Source organism: Haliotis rubra, unplaced genomic scaffold, assembly GCF_003918875.1.
Source record: "Haliotis rubra isolate DU_JTF1 unplaced genomic scaffold, ASM391887v1 Scf1, whole genome shotgun sequence".
NCBI classification, from domain to species: domain Eukaryota; kingdom Metazoa; phylum Mollusca; class Gastropoda; order Lepetellida; family Haliotidae; genus Haliotis; species Haliotis rubra.
This window is the reverse complement of record NW_025764891.1, coordinates 3,627,512-3,653,873: the sequence shown is the minus strand read 5'-3', so window position 1 is coordinate 3,653,873 and position 26,362 is coordinate 3,627,512. Positions and strand designations below refer to the sequence as shown.

The 26,362-nt window shown below is 40.4% G+C and overlaps 1 protein-coding gene across 4 annotated transcripts; it reads right to left on the bottom strand.

The window, feature by feature from the left end:
* Positions 1-175: 175 nt before the first annotated feature.
* LOC124271128 (testis-expressed protein 26-like) lies at positions 176-25,234 on the bottom strand. 4 transcript variants are annotated; one of them, XM_046706373.1, is made up of 8 exons: positions 13,682-13,756; positions 13,428-13,599; positions 12,820-12,916; positions 7,699-7,861; positions 6,745-6,895; positions 6,149-6,325; positions 3,178-3,339; positions 176-1,149 (listed from the first exon to the last, which is right to left on the bottom strand). In XM_046706373.1, exons 1-8 carry the CDS (start codon positions 13,745-13,747, stop codon positions 1,019-1,021), a joined length of 1,119 nt encoding a protein of 372 aa, XP_046562329.1. In that variant the 5' UTR covers positions 13,748-13,756; the 3' UTR covers positions 176-1,018. The 4 variants fall into 4 exon arrangements, with proteins under 4 accessions (XP_046562329.1, XP_046562389.1, XP_046562253.1 ...); XM_046706433.1 differs by lacking the exons at positions 176-1,149; positions 13,682-13,756 and adding exons at positions 1,157-2,206; positions 25,133-25,234; XM_046706297.1 differs by lacking the exons at positions 176-1,149; positions 13,682-13,756 and adding exons at positions 1,157-2,206; positions 15,884-16,016.
* Between the last annotated feature and the right edge of the window lie 1,128 nt (positions 25,235-26,362).

Here is a 26,362-nt window from a genome sequence, read left to right as displayed (position 1 = left end):
GTGAAGCCCATTTCTTGTGTCCTCCGCCGTGATATTGCTGGAATATTGCTAAAAGCGGCCTAAAACCATACTCACTCACGCACTTTGTAGAAAAGGCCCGTGGCCTACAAGTAAAGAATAACACATTTCCAACCTTTACTGACTCATGTCGGTGAAACAAGACAGTAGACACTGATTCCAATACTGGTTTATTAAGGCAGCGACAGTGGATCACACCCCTATTAGCCAGGTTGACCTAACAGGGGATATAGCAAAATATACAATCTGTCTCAGCAGTAGAGGGGTTAACAAGATGTCATTAAATACAACCATATACACATATGTACAGCAAGAACATGAATTGTACAACATGAATAAGGCTTCTCTTTGTAAATATCGAAAATAAACCCCCAGGCTACACGTGAACAGTACATCGTCGTACAGATGATGTTAACCCTTTCACATACAACATGCATTGTGGGATTAATGCGAATGCAGCGAAAATCTAAAGAGAATACACCAATAAACTCGACAAAAATTCATAATCATAAGAAATCATTGGTCATGGGAGAGCCAAGCGGATCCGATGAGGACTCGTCCCTTGCGCCGCCCCATCTTTTATTGCTTCATGGATTTTGGACTTGAAATTGAAATATAATTATTGTCCCCTTCTCGTGCCCCTCCGAATTTACCTGCACTCATTAAATTAAAGTACAATGTTAATTATAACTAGGACTTAGTTGTGAATTGTATGATTAAATGTCGTGATGGACTTTGTAATAATCGAAGAAACCATGTGAAGGTTTCAAGCTTCACTACCAAATACATTCCCAGAAACTTATAACATCCATAATAACCCACAATATTCTCTCTTTTATTTACGAAACGGTTGGTTAAAACTAAATGCTGACGTAATTCTTGCTCACAATTTATCACATTAAGTTTACAAATAGACATGTCTGAAAATAGGTTAAAAACTTGCGTTGATCCGTATTTCTACAGATTGTACGCATGCCTAAAAATTACGCATGCGCTAATGTCACCATGGAGACAGCGGTCCGGGCCAGTCGGATACTCTGTTCAGATCCGGCTTAGGGATAGTTTCAAGCGGGGTCAGCCTTCCTGACCGCACCGGCATGGCGGACATTGCTCTTCCGGTTTGCTGCAGCTCTGAACAAAGTGCATGAGATGAAAATAATTTTCCAATAAATTTTATGCCGTGTTGTATATGTTTACAGAATAAAGTCAATGGACGCTAAACACATAATATTTCCGCAAATACATAAGATTATTATCAAATATTAACAACCAATGAGTGCTGAAATATGATATATTAGTCATGGTTATTACATGATCATTTAACTTTGATAAACATTCACTATATCCATTAACTGATAAATAAATCTGTGTCCTGTAAAAATATCACATTCATAATTCGCGTAAAATAATCTACAAGATTAAAAAGCGATCTAAACACTGTGTGATACAAGCGCCTCTCCTGCAGCACGCTTCCACTGAGTAGTGAAACAAAGTCAAAGTTGTTCGAATGTCTAATGAAAGTTTCTATCTTGTGAGTTATACCATTTTGTTATGTAGAAGTAAGATATGAAAGTGTGAATTTCCTGTTCAACGGAAAAGTACTGTTCATTGGCTGTGCCTGTTAACTTTCCTTGATACTGGTTCTGACGGAACTTTGTTGAAACTTGAAATAAATTTCTTTCTCACTCACACGTTTATTCTTGTAACTTAGAACTTCAAAAAGTGGTTAATATTTAAACTATTCATCATTCAGCCAACCCGGCCTTCTAGTTCGGTTCAAAACGTGTTTTACACACATACAAACATAATTAAACTAGAACTGTGAAAGAATAGATTCCATGATTACCTCGACGAACACCCTGTAAGGTAAGCACCGGACGCAACAACACCCAACAGATCAACAATGAGTGAAACGTTCATATAAGGAGACAACGTGTCTTTAAACACAACAAAAGCATACAGATGCAACAATCAGAAACACGTGTAACTCGGCCATGTGACTACGAAGACAACACACGAGGCCCAGGTGCTCCCGGGGGTGGTGTTGGCATAGGTGCTGTGCAGAAATTTGTGACGGAAGTGCTGGCCGGAACCACTGGCCGTGAGCATGCGCGTGATGAAGGTTTCGGTGGCCTGTGACTGGTTGGTTCCTGGTAGGCATCGATCAGCCTGCCAACCAGTTCCCTGTCTGAAATACAACCAGGTAGGAACATACGTGTCAGTTCTACTTTGACCCATGTCTTTAACTGTAACTTCGCCATCTTGAGTTAACATTCATACAACGTTTGGTTGTTTGACGCCGAACTCAGCAATATTCCAGCTATATCGCGTCGGTCTGTAAATCATCGAGTCTGGACCAGACTATCCAGTGACCAACATTATGAGCATCAATCTACGCAAACGGGGTATGATGACAAGTGTCAACCAAGTCAGCGAGCCTGACCACCCGATCCCGTTAGTCGCCTTTTACGACAAGCATGGGTTGCTGAAGATCAATTCTAACCCGGAAGATAAATTCTTCACGGACTTTCGACTATAACTGTTTTCCGGTATGTTTACTTCCACGCTATAGGTTCGTGCTGATAGCCCTTACATTATATATCCCGGTAATTGGATTAGTGTGCACTCGAATATCATTCTCAACTCCCTGGAGAGAGTATTTGCACAAATATACTCATGCCAATAATGGTTGTCAACCCCTTCCCCTACCCAACCCCCACCCCCTCTCCAATTAAAAAAATTGAAGGGGGTGACAACCATTATTGGCATGAGTATATATTAATTGTACAAAAATTACATACCCACATATCAAATATCCTAAAACGTGTTTTGAACTGGGGCAACAATTTGTAAGATAAATGAACACTAATTTAAGAGCCTACGTTTTAAGAATCTCCATTTTATGCTCTTTGAATTTAAATGCTCACCCTCTTACTTCATTTTCAGTATATTTAAATTCGAATATAATACATGTTAGTACATGATCCAGCAAAGCATCAAGCTAGTAGCTAGTAACTTAAAGCTTACAACATCCAAAGTGCCATAGACGTGAACGTGCTCAAGTCAAACTTTAACTGCACACAAAAATAAAGCACTGCAGTAAGGAGAGTGGCCTCCCTTAGTGAAACAAAATCCAACACGGTTATCTTCCTTACTCACCTTCACCTGAAGATCTCTCGTAATATTTTCGGAGCGTCTCTGCGCCCAACCTCTTCCCGACATCTCGGATCTGACGTACGACCGGGCCGGCGTTCTCGTTGTAGTGGCGGTCGTACGTAGTTCGTGACTTGATGCTGTTCAAGTACTGGTTCGCCGTTGGAACTGAAGACACAGGGAAAGTGCCACAACATGTGTTTAGAGTAATACTTGATCCAGGGTATGGGTTTGTTATGGGAATTTAGAAAATACACAACATGATTGTAAGGGTATCTCTCGATGACATGGCTATAGTTCGGTCAATGAACAGGATATTCAGCTGTAGTAACCTGGGCCCTTATTCTCGAAACGTTCGTAGCCCTAAGAATTCTTAACTTTGATCGTAGCCAATGTGTTAAGAATGGGCTTAAGAAGTTCGTAGGGCTACGAACGTTTCGAGAATATGGGCCCAGCCCAGCTAACACACGACGTTTTCGCAACGTTGTGGGAAGGTTGGTGACTGGTAACGTCATGAGACAACGTTGTCACAACGAGAATATTACGTCATTTTATAACGTTATGTCACAACGTAATAACAACGTTGCACATTTACGTTGAGGATGCGTTATGTTTTGGGCTCCTCACAACGTTATAACAACGTTTCTTATAACTTGGTGTCACAGAGTTTTCTGTAAAACTTTTCACTTTGAGATTCTTTCTTCGCTATTCAGCTACAGCTTCAGAAAAAACACGATCAAAACAACATGCAAATTGACGAATCAACATTGAAGTGACTTACTGCTTTGTTTCATAGGTACTGTTAACTACTGGGAAAACTATTCAACTATTAACGTTAAACAGAACGTTAAGACAACGTAAAATATGTTAGAATCAAATAACACTGTGTTGCCTAAGTAGTCCAAGGATAATAGCCCATCTTAATTGCCTTCCCTTACTAGAAAACACGCGACCTAGTATTTAGCTCACATGAACACACACTTGTCATTCATTTCCATTCTCCAACTCAAAATAAATAATTTACTAAACGAAAGATATAAGTGCCATAACCAAATAATTAACTCAAATAAACCCGGACAGACAGTCAACAAATTGTTGATTTCTGGTTGTTCTCACAGAACAGTATCACTAAACATTTAAGCTACAGCTTCAATTGCGGGTTTCTTTTCAAAACAGTTCATGGCTCGATTCATATTCTTGTATCATTAGTTAATACTTTCACGATACGGCTCTTTAAAATCGAGGACGGTGTAGCATTTACTGGCGCTTCAAACGATAGCTTGTCCGCACTTTTTTGGGGTCTTCACTAGTCTGTCTCACAGTCCCTGTACCACATTATTTTCCCCACTGCCAAGCCCTCTCTGCAGTGCTAAAGCCCTAAATAAAGCAAGTTTAGAATCTCTGGTCTCCCTGGGGCTCCTTTTCAATTTAAATGGGCTTGTTTGTTACTATCAAAATTATATATATTCAGAGACTAAGCATTAGTCTAGGTCTTCACTTACTAGTACATTGTGCGAGCACATTAGACTAACAACTAGTCTCTGATATGAACATATTTTACAGAATAAAAACAGTTCATAATTAAAAAATATATATGTATAATGAAAAGTAGCCCTGAGACTTTCATAATTTTCAGAAACTGAAACTGTGGAAATCTAGACTTGCCACATATTCTAGAATTGCATGGGCTTGTATGTTTGTTTCAGGGTCTGTAGGACAGACTACGAGCACATATCAAGGCAAGACAACACTCCCTCCCGACGCGAAAATATGTCCAGGTCATTATATCATTTATCATCACGTAATTCTGACAGAAAAAATGTTTGCACTGCGCACTAATCCGACACATCCTAACGAAAGGCGATTTGCCATCGGCTTTAATGCATAATCAGCGACGTGACGTCACAGGCACACGCAATTCAATCACGACATGGAGCTGAATTCTTTACGACAACGATACGAATCGGATTACGGCAGATTGAGTAGTTGGCAATACAAAAGGGGAAATCAAGTTTATAAATGCTGCGATTTAACTGCCATTGCCTCAGAGATTTTCGGATTAGGATATCGATTTATGGAAATCAGCTAATCTTTAATGACCGCAGATCGGTTTTGGGGGTCTCCGTGGCAAGGGTTGGGATAATGTGTTCAGTCGGTTGAATAGATGAGAAAGGCAGCCTTATCATAAGGATAAGCAGGCTACGACACGATACTGTTATACAATGCGGACAATGCCTTGTTCTACGGATAAAGTTATCTTGTTCTACGGATTAGCTAATCTTGACTTACATGGCTTATTTCATGAAGTGTTATCTTTAAGATACGGACATAGAAACGAACTTGATAATGTTTCACTTTTTCTAGGGACTGTAGTTTATTATACACGGGAGGGTGGGTCAGAGGTATGCCTATATAATGTATAATTACATGTATAGTGAAAACACCCACTCTCCCTTAATGCTTGCCTGTAATATTTTAATTACCCTTTCTTCCAATGCCCTTGCACATTCAGTGGTCTTCCCGAAATATGTGTTATTTATTAAAAGACCCAATCCTAGAGACTGCCGCCACGTTTTATTAAGGTTAATTTATTCCTATAAACATGGGCTGCTGAAGACCAAGTCTAACTCGAATCTTCCTGGGTGCCCTGTACAAATCCAATGAGTAAACGTAACTTGCTCGTATATGTAGATCCATTGACAAGTATCTATAGGAAACACTGAATCTGTAGATATGGCGTGTACTTAAGGTAACTTGTAACCTTGATGCAGGGTACAGTGATGTTTAAGGAACATATTCTAGCAATATCACGAGAGCGTTGGCGGGATTGGGGTGGGAGGGAAAGAGGACACAAGAACCCACGCCTTTTACCCTTTTATAGAATTGAACCAGACTTTCGACTTGATGAGCGAACGCTTTGACCACTAAGCCACTCAACAGCGCGGTTGAGGTTTTTGACAAGCGGACAATCACTTACTTCCGCCGTTGGCCGCGAGCTGCTTCTTTTTGTTACTTCCGTATCTCGTTGTTGGAACGCGGAGCTCATTCTGCGGGGCAGCGCCTTGGTAGGAGTACCGCTGTACGGAGTCTAGTGTGTATGGTATATTTTCCCGCCAGTCTCCCGGAAGGTTGTATGCGCTTCGTACCTGAAAACCTGTCGGATAACAGAGAGTAGATGAGTGTGGCAAACTTCCATCAATATTGAGGGACACCAAGCAACGTGCTGAGGTATCTTATCAACGTTTGGGAACTCAACACGTGTTTTCTGCTAGACCAGCGAACGGCTTACTGACTGAACTACCCACCAACCAACTTAAATATTATTACGAAAATATTTTGAAAATGCCCTTGCTTTGTATTATTTTGAGTGAAGGACACCGGAAATGGGCTAAACACATTGAACCTATGTGGGGAATTGAACCTATCGAACGTTCCAGCCACTAGGCTACACCACCGCCCCTATATTATTTAACAGGTGCAATAATTTACATATTAAACATTCGGTCAGAAACGGATACCATCGTTATACCCGACTTATTGATCACATTCATACGATATCATCTGTGTCCCTACCTTGCGGTATACCGAGGTAGTCGGTCTGGTATGTGGAGGAACAAAGTCTCTTGTGAACCTGGTTCAGCTTCTCGTTCGTCACTTCCTCTGCCCATGGAGTCACATCCGGTACAGGATTTTTGTTGGAAGGGAACCTCCAGACCATGAATGCCTTGATAGAATGAAAAGGTTTGAGAAAACGTATATAACACCTTGGCTGCATTTATTAGATGTCTCCTTTCACATGCAGAACGCGTGCGTCTCATGCGTCCACTTTGATATACCCAATATTACAAGACAGAACGTTTGGTAGTTGATTCGACTATCAGACATCTAGCTGCCAAAATCTCGTTCAAGGTGTTGGATCGTGGACCGTGATTGGACGTGACACACAATACACGCCCTCTTCAAAAGAACACATACCCTTTGGTTAATGAAATATTCCTGTATATTGTCTAATGGACACACACAGACGTACAAACGCATATACGCATTTAAAGTGATGGTTAAGTGGTCCCACTTCCTGCTCTATAGGAGTCTTTATGCATGAACATATATCGAGAATCAATATAAAAAATGAAAGGGAGCTATGTTCTGTTGACAGCTTGTGTCAAACTGAGAGTGAAACATTTGTTTTCTAAACTGCTAGAAAAATATCCTAAAATCTCAGTCTATAGACACAGATAGAGCTTTCGAAATGACTTGAATACAATGTTCTGGGACTGACAGTAGATCCGAGAGTAGTCTCCCTTGAAATCCTAACACACATAGTTCCTAGCATCAAGCCACTCAATAGAGTAGTCTCCCTTGAAATCCTAACACACATAGTTCCTAGCATCAAGCCACTCAATACGTGGAGACTCTACAAAACATAGTTTAAATCATCGAAAGTACCCGGAAATACGAAGTATGTCTGTCTTTTGAAGAAATGGGTTTGCTCTAGGATTCGTGTACAGAACCCAAATACAAACTCACATTTGAAGGGTGTGGGTTGTTTTTCCGATTACCGGAAGCTGACCCGCTTCTGACTGGCTCTTGCTGCAGCTCCGACTTGGCGTTGTACTCCATGTGGTAGGTGGTGTTCCCCACGGGGCCACTGAGGCTGTAGGCGTTGGTGTAAGCCTGGGACGTCATGGGTCTGTGGAGGCGTTAGCATTAGTTGGTAGGTGTTTAAATACGAGACAGTCACAATATCGAATGTGAAGATGCAGTGGGTGAGTGGACGTATGTCCTTCAAAGTAAGAGCGATCGAGTCTGGACAAACAAACCATCTTGATAGCGTATGAAGGGATCGAATTCTGATGACACAATCACACAGGCCATGGATTAGATACAGATATTGGAGATCACTATTGTCTAACCGTGTATTCATACAAAGGAGATAAAGTAGCAGAGTGGTTAAAGCGGGGTTAATGTGTTCTTAAAGCGGGTGACGCGGGTTCGATACTCAGTGTTTCGTAAACACGGTAAAGGTCGAAAAATAACCCAGCATTACAAGGCGATGAAGGTAAAAAATAGGACTGTGTATTGGCAAACAAACTGTATGGTAATTTGTAAGATGCTTCAGTGAAAGATCAAAGGCGCCGACGGTACTTTATCAGACGATAATGTGCACTTTTTTGCATTACGTCACAATGTATTGGCGTCACTGCGCCATTCTAGTCTGACCCATCGTAATCGAACACTTTTGCATTACGTCACAATGTAAGCGACGTCACGACACAAGCGTCCTCGTGCTTTAACTATAATAGTTCAGGGCGAAAGTGTGCTTTATTACACTATACATGGTGGTAGAGCGAACTGTATTTCTTAAATAGTGCGACTCAGGTACCCGTATTGAGATATATTGGGAGTGACACTGATCGTACAAGCAGATCCTATTTTCTACATATTTGTTCTGTTCTGAAAATAGCAATGTCAAAATTATTTTGGATAGTTAGGGGTTCGTTAATAATTTGTATACAATCTACAGTATGTAAAGTATGCAGGTTTGTCAATGAATTACGAAATGAACATGAGTTGTGAATGAAAGTCTGTGTAGATTCTCCATAGCGATAATCACAAAACTTCATATATATTTTTACCCAACACAGATTTTCATAAAGATATTGCAATACGTATCGTTTCAAAAGCGTATTGCGGTAATCCGTGCAGTCTTAGCAAACACGACCGCCTCCGTGGTGTAGTGGTTACAGCGTCCGCCCGGAGAGCGGAAGGTCGCGGGTTCGATCCCCGACCGCGTCATACCAAAAGACATTAAAATATGGTACTTGTTGGTCCCTGCCTGGCGCTCGGCATTAATGGGTACAACAAGGACTGGTCGGCTCGGAGTCAGTATAATGTGTCTAAGTGGGGTATTCCTGCTTCACTGCGGCATGGTATCTCAGTGGGCTAGCACTATAAAACCAGCTTGCGTCTGGGCTAGTACAAGCAGCCGCACATACACATACACACGCATGCACGTCGTCATATGAGCGAAATATTCTCAAGTACGACGTTAAACCCAATTTCACCTCACCTCACCTCACCTAGCAAACACAAATGGTTTCACAACTGAAAACGAGGTCAGAGGTCAGACAGTTACTCGAATGACTGACGTCTCGAGTTTCCGTTTATATTTGCATATTTGTGTGTGTGCTTTTCGAAGAGTTCTGAGTATCTGTCCACGACGTCTCTACCCGACTGTTTATTAAGTTCCATGTTAAGTTGTCATTAATTTCGAAAATAGAAAGAGTGTAAAATAAGTCATTTCACGGTGACCTTGACATTGGGACATACGAGAATGGCGAGATTATTATCACTGGATACCGTATATTCTTAATGCCGCCGTTCATGGCTGTATCACTTAGTACTTCAGTGTTATCTAAACGCCAAATCTCGTGTATACTTAGCACGTTATAGGAGTCTGAAGCTGATAATCGGTTGCCGTTATGTAATTAACGCCTTCACACCCCGTACATGACCTTGTTTTCACGATAACGTGAGAATACTTTCACATACTTCTAAGTTTACCTTGTACCGTTCTGTTTTACTTGTCACTATGGTAACTGATATTATGCTGACATTGGTTCCTACAGCTCGCGAACACTGATCAACGTTAAGGAATATTTGGAGAATTGGAATCTGGAATGTTTCCGAAACAAAAATCCGTGAGAAAAAAGGGGTTTTCTTCGTGGATACATTATTTGTCACATGGAAGAGATTCTCAATACTGTCAGTATGACAATTATCTATAAAATGTTCATGGTTCGAAAATATTTGATGTTAAAAATATTTTTCTGTATTATTCGATATTGATTAAGAAATACGTGATTTGTCCAGATCCCATATCCTCGCCCCGTAGCCCCTCCCTGATATATACCTAGAGTTCACCATTTCATTGTGACATGTTTTGACTTTCACCTCCTCCGTCGCAATATTAAATATTTAGATAAAAAATCTTTGGCTCAATTTGATCCTGTGCTAAGATTGTCGTTCTTTGGACCTGTGTTTCGACAACATCCACGTGAATGGTATCGTGAAATATTCATTCGAAAAAGCAATGAAGCGAAAGGCATATAATACCGTCTACCGTTCAGCATGTAGAAGCCATTTCAACATAGAGAAGAACCAGTTGTTCTTTTCAGACCGAGCGTGAGGGCGGTTACCAATGAGAGTTCTGTGTCAATAGGGGTTATTGAACTGCTCGAGGAGCTATGATTTTTACATAGATCAATAGCTGATCTGATGAGAGGGCAGACACGGATCGATAGCGAGATCGATATATACAACTGCATTGACACGTTCTGCTCAACCACGGCACACACCAAAACATGGCAGCATGTAGAGTCGGCAGGTAATCGGGCTGTCTCAATAGCTACCTTGCAAGTGTTGTTTGAACTGGTTCCTCCAATCATGGCTACAATCCATTTTATTTCAGTATCCCAAGCAAGTATTACATGACGTATGACATAGTGAGCGAGTATGGTTTTACGCCGCGTTTTGCAATATTCCAGCAATATCACGGCGGGGGATACCGGTGTGTGCCGTTGTACAAAGCTGAATTAGCGCTAAGGTGACCGTAACTCCCATACCTTAACATACACTTAAGGTAATCTTAGCGCTAAGGTTGTTTTGTACAACGGCACCCTGAAATGGGCTTCACACATAGTACTCATGTATGGAATCGAACCGGGTTATTCAGCGACTCGACGAGCAAACGCTTTAACCACCAGGCTACCCCACCGCCCCCGTATATGACATTGCAATAAACACATTCATACTGATGAATTACAACAATTTATCAAAATTACTGTCTATACAACCCCTAAACAATAGAGATGATACAATTACGTGCACATATGTGCTATCGGTTCATTATTAATTGTTTTCAGATCTTTTTTCATTGCTATATGAACAGTTTTATCATAAATTCCCTAAAACAATATCAAATGTATGGAAAAATACAATACTAGTGCAAACAAATAAAGTATTAGATAGTACTGAAGAAAAAGGATACAAAAACAGCGTCTCTACGTAGTAATACTGCCCATAACAGCCAGCAAAGGGTAAGTTGTCAGTGTACCATACTTTAAGCTGAGGCCGTTGCACAATGTACAATAGCAAACCAGGGGCCCTGAGAGGGTTTTATGTCAGAGTTACAACTCCTGACAAGGGTTTATGTGCCAGTAGCTGGGGAGCGGCTATATGTCAAGTGCATCCAAGCAATAAACTCCGCATTATTTGTTTCATAATCCAATTACATGAAGTAGCTATGAACTCGGTGCTGCGAAAGTATATCGTGGAAATAACGTCTCAAGACTGGGGACCCGTCTTTGTAGATGCTTGATGATAGAGGGGTCTTTGTACGTTCGTTTGTACAATCATTTCGTCAGTTGTTTGAAGAGTGTTACAAATATATAAATGAATATATTGCTGAAATATCAACTGTACTATAATACTCCTAATAAACATGTTTTAACACTCTAAAGGAATATGTTTGCTACAATCCAAATTATGACGTGAATGTACAAAAACCATCAGAAATATGTCAATGTTCATTTATATTGCTATGAAACGAAACAAGTGTGTGTATTAGACACACACCTCAGACGATGTACTATAGGCCTTTGGCTTCATGAGCCCCTTGAATAAACATTATTGATTTAATACTGATAATTCGAATACTGATTGTGAAAAAATACCCTTATGTAATGTTCACCTTAATCGTTTAGTTCAACGCCGGTAATAACAAATTTGTTTAGTTCAAAGCCGGCAATAACAAATTGTTTAGTTCAAAGCCGGTATTAACAGATTTGTTTAGTACAAAGCCGGTAATAACAAATTTGTTTAGTTCAAAGCCGGTAATAACAAATTTGTTTAGTTCAAAGCCGGTAATAACAAATTTGCTTTGTTCAAAGCCGGTAATAACAAAGTCGTTCTGTTCAAAGCCGGTAATAACTTCCCTTAAGTGACCTACATACCTATACGCATAAATGCATGTTCAATATTTATCTTCGATAACACGGCAATTAAACCTATCAATATTTTGTGTTCACATAAATCGTTTTATAAAACCGGTAATAACAAACTATAGCAATGTACATACACAGACGCACAAATGCATGTTCAATATTTATCTTCGATAACCCACCACTGATAGATCATATACTTGAGAATACATGTTTGGGTCTATACTTGTGTTAAGGTAAACAGGCGATGTACCGTTGCCTAGATCTGCAGCACAACATACAGGCTTAACAAACAAACTACTGAATTAGCAGGATTAATGTGAACGTAGCGAAAAATCAAAACTCAGAGACAATAGCTTAATCGATTAAGTCCTTACTCTGTTTGTCGTCACTATAGAAATTGTGGTCTGGTTCGATTCCACACCAACATAATATTTATCAATAATAATAATAAGTATTATTATATATAACAATATCTTTTATTCATATATCTGTTGTTTACATGTATATGTTTATATTCTCTTGTCCTGTATATGTTTAAAATATAAACGGTTCAGTCATCCTTCGGAGGTAAAAAGAAATCTTTAATAGTGTAGATGTGTGTACAGTGTAAGACTGTATTTTTTGGTTACAGGTGAGTACTCACCTGAGCGCTCGGACCTCCGGGTCCCTCCGTTTGATGTACTCCCGCTTGTAGGTAGTTTTGTAGGGACTTAGTATATCCTCCATACCTTCGGGTCCCCCTGTATGGAGAAAGTGAACATTTATTCAACAATGCATGTTATAACGTTCATTGATATTCAACAATGCATGTTATAACGTTCATTGATATTCAACAATGCATGTTATAACGTTTCATAACAAACAGTTTTCATTCCGCAACAGTTAGTTCATCTATATTAAGTCGCAAATATGTTTGATTTCCACCGAATAAAATTCAGAAAATCAAACGGTTAAATCAGATTCGAGACAATTCTGTGTCCAAATGGTTCTGATTTAATGAAATTGAAAAGGACAGTATGTATCGTTTTGGAAACAAGCTGAGAAAATGTCGGATCAACCTAAATCTAAAAAGTGACATCTGACATTGGGTAGCATACAAAAAAATACCAAAGTCAAGAACTATTTATACTTTTGTAATTTTTTTCACACTCTGTGATTTTCAAAGTTTCTCATTACTCAGAGGTGAATAATACTTCTTTTAATTACATAGAATAACTTTTATTTATTTTTTATGTATAATTTGATATATACCTAAAGCAGGCATTGCTGTTTTGGGCCGGCGAACCTGTGACCTCTTCACCTCCTCTCCGAGTTTGATAGAAGTGATCAGCTCTAAACACCTGGCTTTATCCGCGACAGGTGCCCGGTCGTAATAGTGTTCCAAGTGCTTGACAAACGCTGGTGACAGAGTCTCTTCTCCCAACTGAAATCGTATTTCAAAAGATGTTATTTTGAAACAAAACACATGTATGAGACAAATGTCTGTCTAACCATGTGTAACTTACCCGAGTGTCGATGTTTACAAGTCCCGTGTAGGGACTTTGTAATCGAGACATAACGTCGGTCGCCATTTTACCGAACAGCTAAATCCTATTAAACCGTAAGTGTGCTACTGCTGTTTCCCTACAACTAGTTATACTCCGTACACGACGTCGGGTTGCTGTTGTCTCGCAAAACGGGTAAAATATTGATTTTGGTGATATCGAATTACTTTACGCACCATAACTGATAAGATAACTGATTAACATTTCATAAACGAAATGTATTGATCAACGTAGAATTTATAACAATCCTCAGCTATCACTCAGCTAAACAATACACACACACATGACAGACCATTGATATTTTAACGATTGGGTCAATATTTCACGTATCCCCACTGAAATATTACAGGAAATAAATTGTCCGTCAAAAAAATGTTGATCTGACAATGAATGCTCGTTTGTTTTCTGTTATTTTAGCACGAAATTCAAAGTCTTTAAAATTAAATCAATGAATTGAGCTGAAATTCCTTTGTCTCTTTCTTGATAAAATGACAGTTGATTGTCATAGTTATATGCGTAATCATTAAAGAAAACGTTATGGGTCTTTATCCACTACCCTACTACCCCACCCCAAATCAGCCACAACCCACAATTCCCACCGTTAACAACCCCCCCCCCCCTTCCCGTACTATGTCCGTATTGTGTGAAAGGTGTATTTAATTAACACCTATATACTTGCTTGATATAAGCAACGTATATACTAATTGCACGAATTATTTTTATTAATACCTTGGATGCCTATGGCTCATCATAAACAGAAGGTTGTCTACTTACATTCTGCTGTGAGGAGACATAAATATTCAATTATCTTAGTAGAAGTCATTTGTTTGCTTTACACGTAATTGACTGCACGACTTCAGTATGAGAAGAACAACAAGCAACGTTTAATCAAAGTGTTTCCAATCATTCGCTGCTCATGCAATATTTACACACACGAATATAATCAGATCACACTCTCACGGAAATATCATCAAAGATTGATAGTCGTAAAGCAAATAGCACGCATGTTTCACGCAATTGATCGTAGATTGGCTTGAACGAGGGCCTATCTGTGACGTCACAATCGTGTTGTCACAGGACGCTTTCTTGTCGTTAGGGGGCGGAGCATCTCGTCGCGATCGGTGACAGAAAGTAAACACTTGTGAAATTCGGTGACAGTTTCATTTTCTCTCGTCCATGTTAAACCACCCACATGTACGGTAGATGCCTCCTATGATACAGCAATAAGTTACGGTGACCGTAACTAGTATATATATCTAACAAAGTTTCATAACTATATGTTGATTTATGTTACAAAATCGAGAGATCCCAGTGTATGTACAATGGGTATATCGGCCGTGACCGATGTTTGCACGCCACTACAGGTATGTGCGTGTTTCTAAGCGTGGTACTAGGATACACACGAGTAGCTCTCTACATGCATATCATGAAACTTTCAGCACACACAGTATCATGTACAACTTATATACTTAACATGATAAACAACGAATTCTAGAGATGAACGCTGTCAGTAAATACACGTGATAAGGCTAGTAATAGTGTGCCCGTGCATTTATCATAGACATTTTCACTTTTTATTTGTCCATTATGTTTTATTCACCATATTGTGTGTCAAGACATAAATGTATTACTATATAAATACTATATGATAACACCATAATATTACTTCAATATATGAGTGGTGGGGTAGCCTAATGGTTCAAGCGTTCGCTCGTCACGCCAAAGACCAGAGTTCGATGCCTCACGAAGGTACTATGTGTTCAGCCCATTTCTGGTGATATTGCTGGAATATTGCTAAAAGTGGCTAAACACTAATCTCACTCACTCGAACATTGTTACCGCTGTTGAAATATATCGTTTTACACGACGCTTGCAACAGCTAGTTAAGACATGTTTCCCGAGATCACCACTTTCATTTAATTATCAGCATACACTACCTATTCTTCACAATATTAGAAGATCACATGGGGTTTTTTTCAAACGTTTGCGTCAAGGGCGAAAAACAACAGACCCTTAATACCAAAAACAAATTATATTTGCGTATGCATTTTTTATCTAAAATTATTAAATCTGACACACCTGTGGTTAGAATTACATTACTAGAACTCGCATCATTCTATCAGACACATAAAGTCAAACAGGCCCTCAAACACAGCCCCTCACCTCATTGTGGATGTATTGAAGCTGCGCTGACGTCATGTTGCCGGTGTGTGTCCGTCGTCCGTCTTCAGTCGGGGCTTGTTTTACACAATCCCGTTATATTAAAGCAATGTCCCAGCAGTGATGTTTAAGATATGTATGCAGGTGGACATTTGTACTACTAGTATTTGAAACTCCGTGTGTTGATACACTACCAGGCAACACGATGGAGCGCAGATTAAATACCGTAGTTAATCCACTACACGTCCATGCTGAGGACGCCCCTCGACATGTCATATAAATCATTTAACTATTATAGGAAAGAGTTGACAAAATATTGAAATAGAATTTGTTAATACTTGTACAGAAATCAAGATTCCAAGAAAAATACCTCTGGCAAAAATGAGCACAGATCACTATTGTCATGTATAAAATCGTGCCTGTATCAATTTTCAAAGGTAAATTAAAGAAATATACAATTTTATATGAAAAGATATCTAGTAAATGGTCCTTAAATGGTTGCATATATCGTTATTAGAAGCGGTTGGTTAGCCCATCTTGGTTAAAGTATTCGCTCCTTACACTGAAGGCCTGGGTTCGATTCCCCACAGTCCTCGTTCACACTATCGTTATATCCTTATATATGTGTATCAACAACTGCCGCAACAAACACTAAGGGCAAAAAGACCCACCTCACACACAGTGAATATGCATGAATATAAATGTCGCGACCCTTAAGTCACGACCACTTAAGACACTAGACAAAACCCGGGTAATATAAATCTGCACAAGGTAGAAAAAGACACTTCATCTTGTGATTGTCTTGCTCCCGCAAACACCGGAGACAATTAACGTTGCACTTAAGACCCCAGGCCCCAAAGAGACTACTTTGTCCAAGGACTAAAAATTGATGCCAATCGATAATTAATCAGGCGTTAACAGCTGAATATTATGAATATTTCCATTTCTCATAACATAAATCGTAATTCAATTGAACACGTGCTGTTTCTAGATTCGTTGATCAACTACGGTATACCTCGTCATTTGATTTATCGACTGTAATCTCAATCTTTGGTGGGTGTTATTGTTTATTATTGACGCATACGATATCGATCTAAAAGCATATCCCAGCGGTGCTGTTTCCCTATCGACTAATCATGCCGATGAAAGGCACCGAGTAAAGGACAGAAAGAAACGTATTTGTCTCGAAACCCGAGCGGAGCAAACAGTCTGGATACTTTCTTCATAAGGTTGATCACGCCAGGACTATTAACAAAAGCGACCATCCAGGCAAACCATTGGCAACATACAGCTTTTCAATCAAACCACTGACAACGTACCGCCTTTAGTCAAACCACTGATAACGTGACAACGTACCGCCTTTCAGTCAAACCACTGGCAACGTACCGCCTTTAGTCAAACCACTGATAACGTGACAACGTACCGCCTTCAGTCAAACCACTGACAACGTACCGCCTTTAGTCAAACCACTGACAACGTGACAACGTACCGCCTTTCAGTCAAACCACTGGCAACATTTCAGTCATACAGTTGAAACACTTTACAGCCTCTCGCTGACATTGTATACCTCTCAACAGTTGACAGGGTTACAGAGAGAGTTTATATTATTTCAGGGGCCCAAGTGGCCAATTCATCTGAGAAACTATTTCATAAATGCAGGTGCGGCATTATGTGTGTCCGAAACGTATGGTCTTGGGTTCGAATCTCATTTGACACGGTTATGTTTCTATTTTTCACACCCTACATGGATGTAGCTATATAAGTATAAGTCTATATCATGTTGAACGCGACAAACCCCATCTCATCTCTCTAGTAATTCGAGTCTGGTACAGACCAACCATGCAGCGGTTGACAGCAGGAGCATCGACCCGATACGATGATAGTATGAGTAAGGATGGTTTTACGCCGCTTTTAGCAATATTCCAGCAATATCACGCCGAGGGACACCAGAAATGGGCATCACACATTGTACCCATGTGGGGAATCGAACCTGGGTCTTCGGCGTGACGAGCGAACGCTTTAACCACTAGGCTACCCCACCGCCCCGATACGATGATAGGCAATGATAAGGCATGTTAGGCAATCAAGTCACCGAGTCAAACAACCGATCTAAATGTTATCGGATGACACTGAAGGACAACTGTAATGAGGATCGGACAACTTTAATAAAGCTTTAATACTACTGATGCGACATTAAACAACACTCACTCACCCAAACATCCACCCAGTCTCACTCACTCACTCACTCAGGCAGATATGTGAAAATAACGAGGCAAAAGTCGACTCCTATCACAGCCCGCCCGTTTCCCATATCATTATGTATGGTATGTACTACAGTAGCATATTTACACGGAGTAGCATATTTACAACCATTCAACGTTGATGTTAATAGCATTATAACTATCGGGACGTGTGATATAGGTCATTATCACATACCTTTTCGGCTCCAGAGCACTGGTATAGTGCTGACAGGCCAGCTATTATAAGTGGCATAATGGTTCTGTTTCTCGAAATTTGATTGAACAATTAGGAGATAAACATACTGTTTATAGCTTTAAATAAAAAATTTAGAGCTATTATAATTTCGTTATATACCTCTGATTTTCCAACACATTACGTTTATCTCCATTCTACCATAACCCCGTTATTAAGATTTAAAAAAAATACTTACTGTGTTGGAAAACCAGAGGTATATAACGTGATTATATACCTCTGAATGACTTTGATTAACCAATCACAATCCAGTATTTACTGAAGTCATGGTAGAATACGTTGTACTATTCCAGATTAACGCCTGCCGCTTAGTGCTAGTCCAGTAGGATACCATTCATTAGTCTATCGTGGATACCCGAGTCAGACACGGTATACTGACTTCGAGGCGAATAGACCTTGGTTTATCGCCTTAAAACTAAGTGCCAGGCAAAGTAACAACAAGTACCAATATTCACCGTCTTTTAGAATGGCGCAGTTAGAGGAACGAACCACTGACTTTCGGCTCCCTGGGCAAAACTCTGTTAGGTCTACCCATCTTACCAATGAGACTTCCAATAGGTGTTAGAAGCACATGATGAAAGTTAATTTATTATACGTCGATAATTCGTTTCTCCGTACATAATGTGATGATTCGGACGATTTAATTGATAATGGGACCGTTCGGATAAATGAGGTTTCGCTATACTGTATATAGGCGACAAATCCAATCACTAATGATTCTACACCACGAAACTGTACTTGTTAACACCTACTTGGCATGCACATATGCATTGATATTAGCAGCAAGGTAAGTCGTGTGAATATCAATACCGTATGCACCCATTGTGTACCTTTCTCTCTCTGTGCATTAAAATATTGATGTATCCAGCTTCACATAGAACGATCACAAACAACCCGTCTTTGTCAGTTCATAGCACATCCATGCTGTAGATACCATATTACACAATGCTACAGTAATGGCCGAATGGTGATAATATAGTTGACACGATCAATGCGGTTACCAAGGTGACCATATTGTTAAAAAATGAAATTTAGTAAACAGTTTGCGTGACGCTTTACAAAAACCATGTCTGTTTCCTAGTAAGAGGTAAGGATTGCTGAATTTCGATATGTAGAGATGCGTCCCTTAGTCGTACTAGATACTTCGTGGTCGTGGTTCAAATCCCAGATTGGCATGTTTCTAGGTTTGTCAGCACCATTGTTTCATGGGCAGAGTAAACGCCTAAGCTGTAACATTTCGGCGTTCTTCCCACTCCCAAGTTTACATGATATCACTGAAAACGTGTTAAAGTGACGTTAAACTCAGTAGTATTTTTAGTCTGTTTCACGGGCCCGGAACCTTTATCTTTCTCTTTTACCATGCCCTTAATGTACTTCAACAGAAGGTCTAAAATTCCCAGAGGCTTTAAATCTCCCATCTCAATCGGGTTCCTATTCAATTCAATTGGAATTCTTTCTTTTAATCAAACATAGAGATAGAGAATAACCGCTAGTGTACAGTGGTTATACCACAGATGTAAATTGAAAGCCCCGACACTTGGCGGATATTCATGTCCGAGAAATAATAAGGTAACCGGAAGTGACAATTAAAAGAAACTGAACGCGAGTGAATCAGTGCTAGCAGTGGTGCAGTGAAGGCTCTCTACCTGTAGCAGAGACCACGTGTCGTGGACACATGGCATTGTTAGACAAAATGACCTTGAAGGTGGAAATATGAAGGTCAACTATGAGGGCAGACATGGTAACTGGATGTAGGATTGGAGTGAGTATGGTTTAACGCCGCTTTTTGCAATAATCCAGCAAATATCAGGTCGGGGGACACCAGAAATGGGCTTCACCCATTGTACCCACGTGGGAATCGAACCCGGATCTTCGGCATGACGAGCGGAATCTTTAACCACTAGACTACCCCACGGCCCCTGTTGGATTGGAACTCTCTGATCACTTTTATTACATTATACTAGGGTCGTACATGCGAGTCCAGTATTTCACATCAACAGACTTTGGGGTTTCCGAAGGACACACTGTTTGCAAGGTTTAACGGATAACGATGGATGACAACACATGGAAGACAAATGACTATGACAGAAGGTCCTTTGGATCAGTCAAGGTGCATTTAGTTGTTGACCAGCTATCACTGTGTGCTGGACACACACTGTCAATGCTGTCCTTGTCACTGCTGTCCTGGTGTGAGTGAGTGAGTGCATTTGATTTTACTCCAACCGCCTCCGTGGTGTAGTGGTTAGAGCGTCCGCCCGGAGAGCGAAAGGTCTCGGGTTCGATCCCCGGACGCGCCAAACCAAAAGACGTTGAAATATGGTACTTGTTGGTCCCTGCCTGGCGCTCGGCATTAATGGGTACAACTTGAAGGACTGGTCGGCTCGGAGTCAGTATAATGTGTCCGAGTGGGGTATTCATGCTTAACTGCGACATGGTATCTCAATGAGCTGGCACTATAAAACCAGCTTAAGTCTGGGTTAGTACAAGCAGCCACACATACACACGCATACACGTCGTCATATGAGCGGAATATTCTCAAGTACGACGTTAACACCTATTATAGCAATGTTCCAGCAGTTCAACGCTGGACACCGTAAACGGGCTTCACGCATTGAACCCATGTTATGAATCAAACTATGACCAGCAAAAACGTTAAAAATTTGGTTATTCGCTTTGGAGACATTGAAGGAAGCTGGAACATATTTCTTGGCAAATGTTTCAGATGATCGGGCGCAGCGCCAGAATTGGAACTGGTAATGGAACAATATTCTCTTTCTTAATGTCTGGCATTCTCGCTTTGCTGTAACAACGTTATCGTTATTCTCTAACAATAAACAATCGAGCCTTCAACATCGACCCTGAGTTGATACCGGAAATATTGTCCTACTGAATGGGTTAACAAGTGGCGCTATACGGTTTCACCTTGAAAAGTCATCAAGACATGAAACAAGCCATACAAGAATTATCTACATAAGCAACTCAAATAGATTCCAATAGATATTTCAGAAGCTCTTTGATAATATGACTAACAGACTAATCCGTGATTATGAGTTCTATGACCTAGGTCATTGCGTGGTAGTTCCACGACAGCGTGGAAGTCTTGTTTTGACTAAAACTGACCTACAAAATAAAGTTTTAATATTTATCAATATGCTGTATGTTCTCTGTGTCACTATATTCGATTTTTGAGAATAAAATTTCGGTACTGTTCTGTTCAGTAAAAGGATTAGTAATATGTTTTGAGAAGGGCACAGGAGATTGGAGTGTGTTGTTACTGTAGTTGTGACTCTGGGTCAGCTCATTAATTAAATAGGGGTGGACAGCATGGCTCAGCTAAATAGTGTGCTCACTGAGTCTGTCTTATGGGAGGTCTGTCTTTTGGGAGTGAACCTTTAGGTGCAGTAACGGAGGGTCTTCCTTCTTGTCCAGCACCTATTGTTTCAGGTTACGTCTCTATGTTCGGGGGCGGTGGGGTAGCTCAGTGGTTAAAGCGTTCGCTCGTCACGCCGAAGACCCGGGTTCGATTCCCCACATGGGTACAATGTGTGAAGCCCATTTCTGGTGTCCCCCGCCATGATATTGCTGGAATATTGCTAAAAGCGGCGTAAAACCATACTCACTCACTCTATGTTCGGTTGATGTTTAGCGCCACACTCAGCAATATTCCAGCTACATAATGTATCTGTAATCAATTCCGGACCAGGGTGCCGTTGTACAAAACAACGTTAGTGTTAAGTATGTCGTAAGACTATGTTAAGGTATGGGAGTTACGGTCACCTTAGCGGTACGATCGCTTGTACAACGACAACCAGACAATATAGTGATTGACAAAATGAGCCTGGATCCAGGCACCTGGGATACAATGACGTGTGTTAACCTAATCATCAAGCACGACCCGATCCGACACCGACCTGTCATGACTAGTATGGTGTTGCATACTGTTGAACTACCCGACACGCACACATTCTCTGTCAACACTATTCCAGTTATCTTGGCGGCTAGGTCGCCGTTTCACAAAGTAGTCCTATGACACTCGTAACTACCAGTCTTTAACATATATATAGACTTAAGAGTGCCGTAGAACATGGATCATGTGCCTAGATCTTGTGGAGTAAGTGAGTGAGTACGGCGTAGTATCGGGTTGATTAGGCAAACCTATGGCAGGGTGCATGAGCTACAATCAACGCCGCCATTCGCCTTATTTACTCAATCACTCACTACATAATGTATAATTTGAACAGCACGCTTTTGAATTTGGTTTCCTACTGGTTTGCTTTCATTGTAACATGACAGGTGACGAAACTGTTTGAAACTTCTACACTGAAAACGCATTAAGTTTATCTCACTCACTCACTCACTACTGACAATGCACCTCTTCTTTGTCTCCGGTATAGTGTTCAAACCAAGACAACCAAACCACTGACCTTTCTGGTGCCAACACCGATCCTTGTGAATAAGGAAAACGGTAGTACCCAAGATCATAGATGGAGATAACACATGCTTAGTTTTGAACCCGTTACGATACTATCTATACTCCACAGGGAAATGGCTTTCACGGTCGCCATATGCGATATACATAATGTATTGTAGGCTACTTTGAAGAATATTTTCACTTTTTACATGGTGTTTCAACAAATTCCACGGGGATGCCACCTTATTTGTGCTTAACCAAGGATATAGGTTTTCGAACAAACGATCGGGTGGATCATTGTACTACCAAGGGGCGCAACTCTGTAGCGTGCACTGCAGCTTCATAGATAACTGTCCCTACCGGAACAACAGCCATGAAGTATTATAATAAGCCAGTAATTCAGCAAGCCTGACCACCCGATCCCGTTAGTCGCCTCTTACGAGAAGCACGGGTTAGTGAAGACCGATTCTAACCCGGATCTTCACGGCTCTAGTAACTGAAGTGACATCATAAGCTATCTATGCATCTATATATTTCATATAATGACCGTGACATCTATGAAGATTTGATAAATATCGTAATTACAAAATGTAGGTAATTATTAGTCTAGAGGTCTGTAGATTCCCCAGGATACATAGTGCATTTAAAACGGAGGACAGATTGAAGGAAATGTGCGAAGCGGCCATACACTGCCCCAATCACATGCTGAGATTGAAACTAAGGACCATTTGAGCGAAACAAATAAAGATTACTCAGTGCTGAAAATAATGTCATGTTGACTGACCCTTAGTGTGTGTCTTATTCATGAACTTTAAACAGTGTAAAAATATGTTTAGACTGTAAATACACACAAGACATATTTACGTCTAAACATATTTACGAATGTGTATAAATCTTAAATGGAATACACATTTGGTGAGTTAAATCTCAACACGATAAAGATAAAAACACACAATCAACGCTATTTTCTCAAAGCATAAACACTACCTAAGCATAACATCCGCATAATCTAAACATGTTTAGAATGTGAAATTGGTTAGAATTTACGTCAATTTGACCCTAAAGACGTTTAGCTTCTGAACATAATCCTAAACATGTTTAGATCCTAAACGCGTCAAAGATATGGGACGAGGCTGCGTTTTCTTGTGTGTTTAGGGTCTAAACAACCTTTTACAGAGTAGGTATCTTGCAAAGCCAATCAGATGAGTGAAAAGGGAAATTTAAACTGGAACTCTAAACGTCCCTGTTGACCCCTGAGTTCACTGAGTTGTTTAGTGATATATGGGAGTCTGAATTCTGGCCTTTTCCAATGTTTGTCACAGTGGCCAGGCGCGTAGCAAGCCATATTTTGTGTAAGCCCGATAGGTTACAAAGCTTCACATTTAGAAAGTATTGAGGGCTGCCCCAGCCTTTTCAGCAACAACCAGGTGTAAGCCCGGGCATTTTTTTATTAAGAAGGTAGCTACGCCTTTGGCCGCGACTGGTTACGGCCCCAGTCCAACACGGTTTATTTCAAGTATTGAATCATGCTGGATAGAAAACATCCAGACCTTGATTTATTTCTTATGCGCCTCCACTTGTGGATCACCATGCATGGAATGAAAATTGAACTCATGTTTAACTGCTAAGCGCTTTATAAGACCCCTTTTGTGACTGGACCCATATTTACCATATGGCCCATTACACAAGGGGCACATAATATAGAGTATTCCACATACCTTGTTCCGATAAAGTCTAACACAGATACGGAGATAACACCGTAACATCTATCGACCGAAGAAAGACACTTTTATACATGGCTCGACATACATGAGTGAGTATTGGGATCGATGAGGAATCGCGTAGCTTGGATACGGCAGCAATACAGTCAACTATGTCACTGAATACTACAGTCAAATATTTGTCAGTCCACGATGTATCAATAATCCAATAAAATAGAATAAGAAAAGCTCATAACTAAACATCGCTTGAGAAATTGATTTTGTGACCCACACGGATATACGAAATGAAATTTCGCTTTTTATCTTTAGGGGTTTTAAACTCTGAGATGTTTGAATACTGTTCATCATGAAATAAAAACGAAATAAACTTGAATTTAGAATTGTAAATACGTACACTCTTGGTGCAGAAAACGATTTTTACATAAGTAAAACTTTTAAAAAAACAACAAACAAAAAAACAAATCATGTCACAAGTGATGAAGATGTATCTCCCGAAACTGAACGTGAGTATACCTACGATTTGCCATTAGATGTCAGGTTGAAGGAATCGCCCTATCACTGCGTGTAGGGAGACTATTGACACAAAAGTACAATCAACAATCCAAATATATATCTGAACACACCTACCTTCTACCTGTTCCGTTCTGTTAATGAACTGACACTACTTGGGCGAAGATGCGTCTATGACGTCACAATTGCGGAACGTCCCACCCTGCCATTGGTCGCGTGACTCCGCGCTCTGTTGGGGGTCTTCCGGATACTAAACGTTGTCATGGCAGTCGCTCAGCTTTGACTCGGAGCAAATAGAGCTAACTAACCGTTATCTACATTGTTAATTATTGATTGCCAGATCTTGTAAGGGTCTATTGTCAGGCTCGGAAATCATTGCGTTGTCCAAAGGCTTGTCTCTCAAAGAAAGGAAATCGAAAGACCACATAATGGTTAGCACCCGCGGGGAGGCTTGGTGACTGGTGCCCGTCAAATACAATGCTAAAGACACTCATCTGTTGTCAATAACTCCAAAAGATTATTGTATCGAGGGTCGATGCCATAATGAACATGCTCATTTTCATACGGTGAGGTGATGTGAAAATGGGTTTGACTCGGTGTTGAAGATTATTTCCCCTACGTACAAACGTGCGCGCGTGTGCGTTCAGCCGGATACTGCTCGCAGATACTGTATACTTACTACGATTGTAAATCTATTATTTTCATACAGGTATAACTGAAATGGACAATATTCAAAGAAATATTGAATAACAATAATATATATATTGCCAAGGGTAATATACTGTAATGGGAGGCAATCTTTCCTTTGCAAAGTATGGGTGGTGGGGTTGCCTTGTGGTTAAAGCGTTCGCTCGTCACGCTGAAGACCCGGGTTCGATTCCCCACATGGGTACAATGCGTGAAGCCCATTTCTGGTATCCCCCGCCGCGATATCGCTGGAATATTGCTACAAGCGGCGTAAAACCATACTCACTCACTGTATCATCGGTGTCATGTGACACTTGCTCGCACTCTATTGCAAATTGCCTGTCTTTCCATTACTCGCCATACACTCGACACAGGGGTTGACCGCTTAGCTTAGGCTTGTATTACGTATATTGCCGAGGTGTGAAATAACGGATTAGAATGACGAGTGTGATGGCAACCATTATATCCAACGTTTCGGGGGGTTGTGAAACAGTAAGAAAACACGTATTAGAAACAAAATATCAAATGCAGTCAGACATTTAGCTGTTACTTTTATTGTACTGTGGCACTTTTACAAACTGTTAAGAGCGGTTATATGCAATTCTATACAGTTGTCGGCATTACAGATATCTTATTACAGTATTTAAAAACATAGATTGT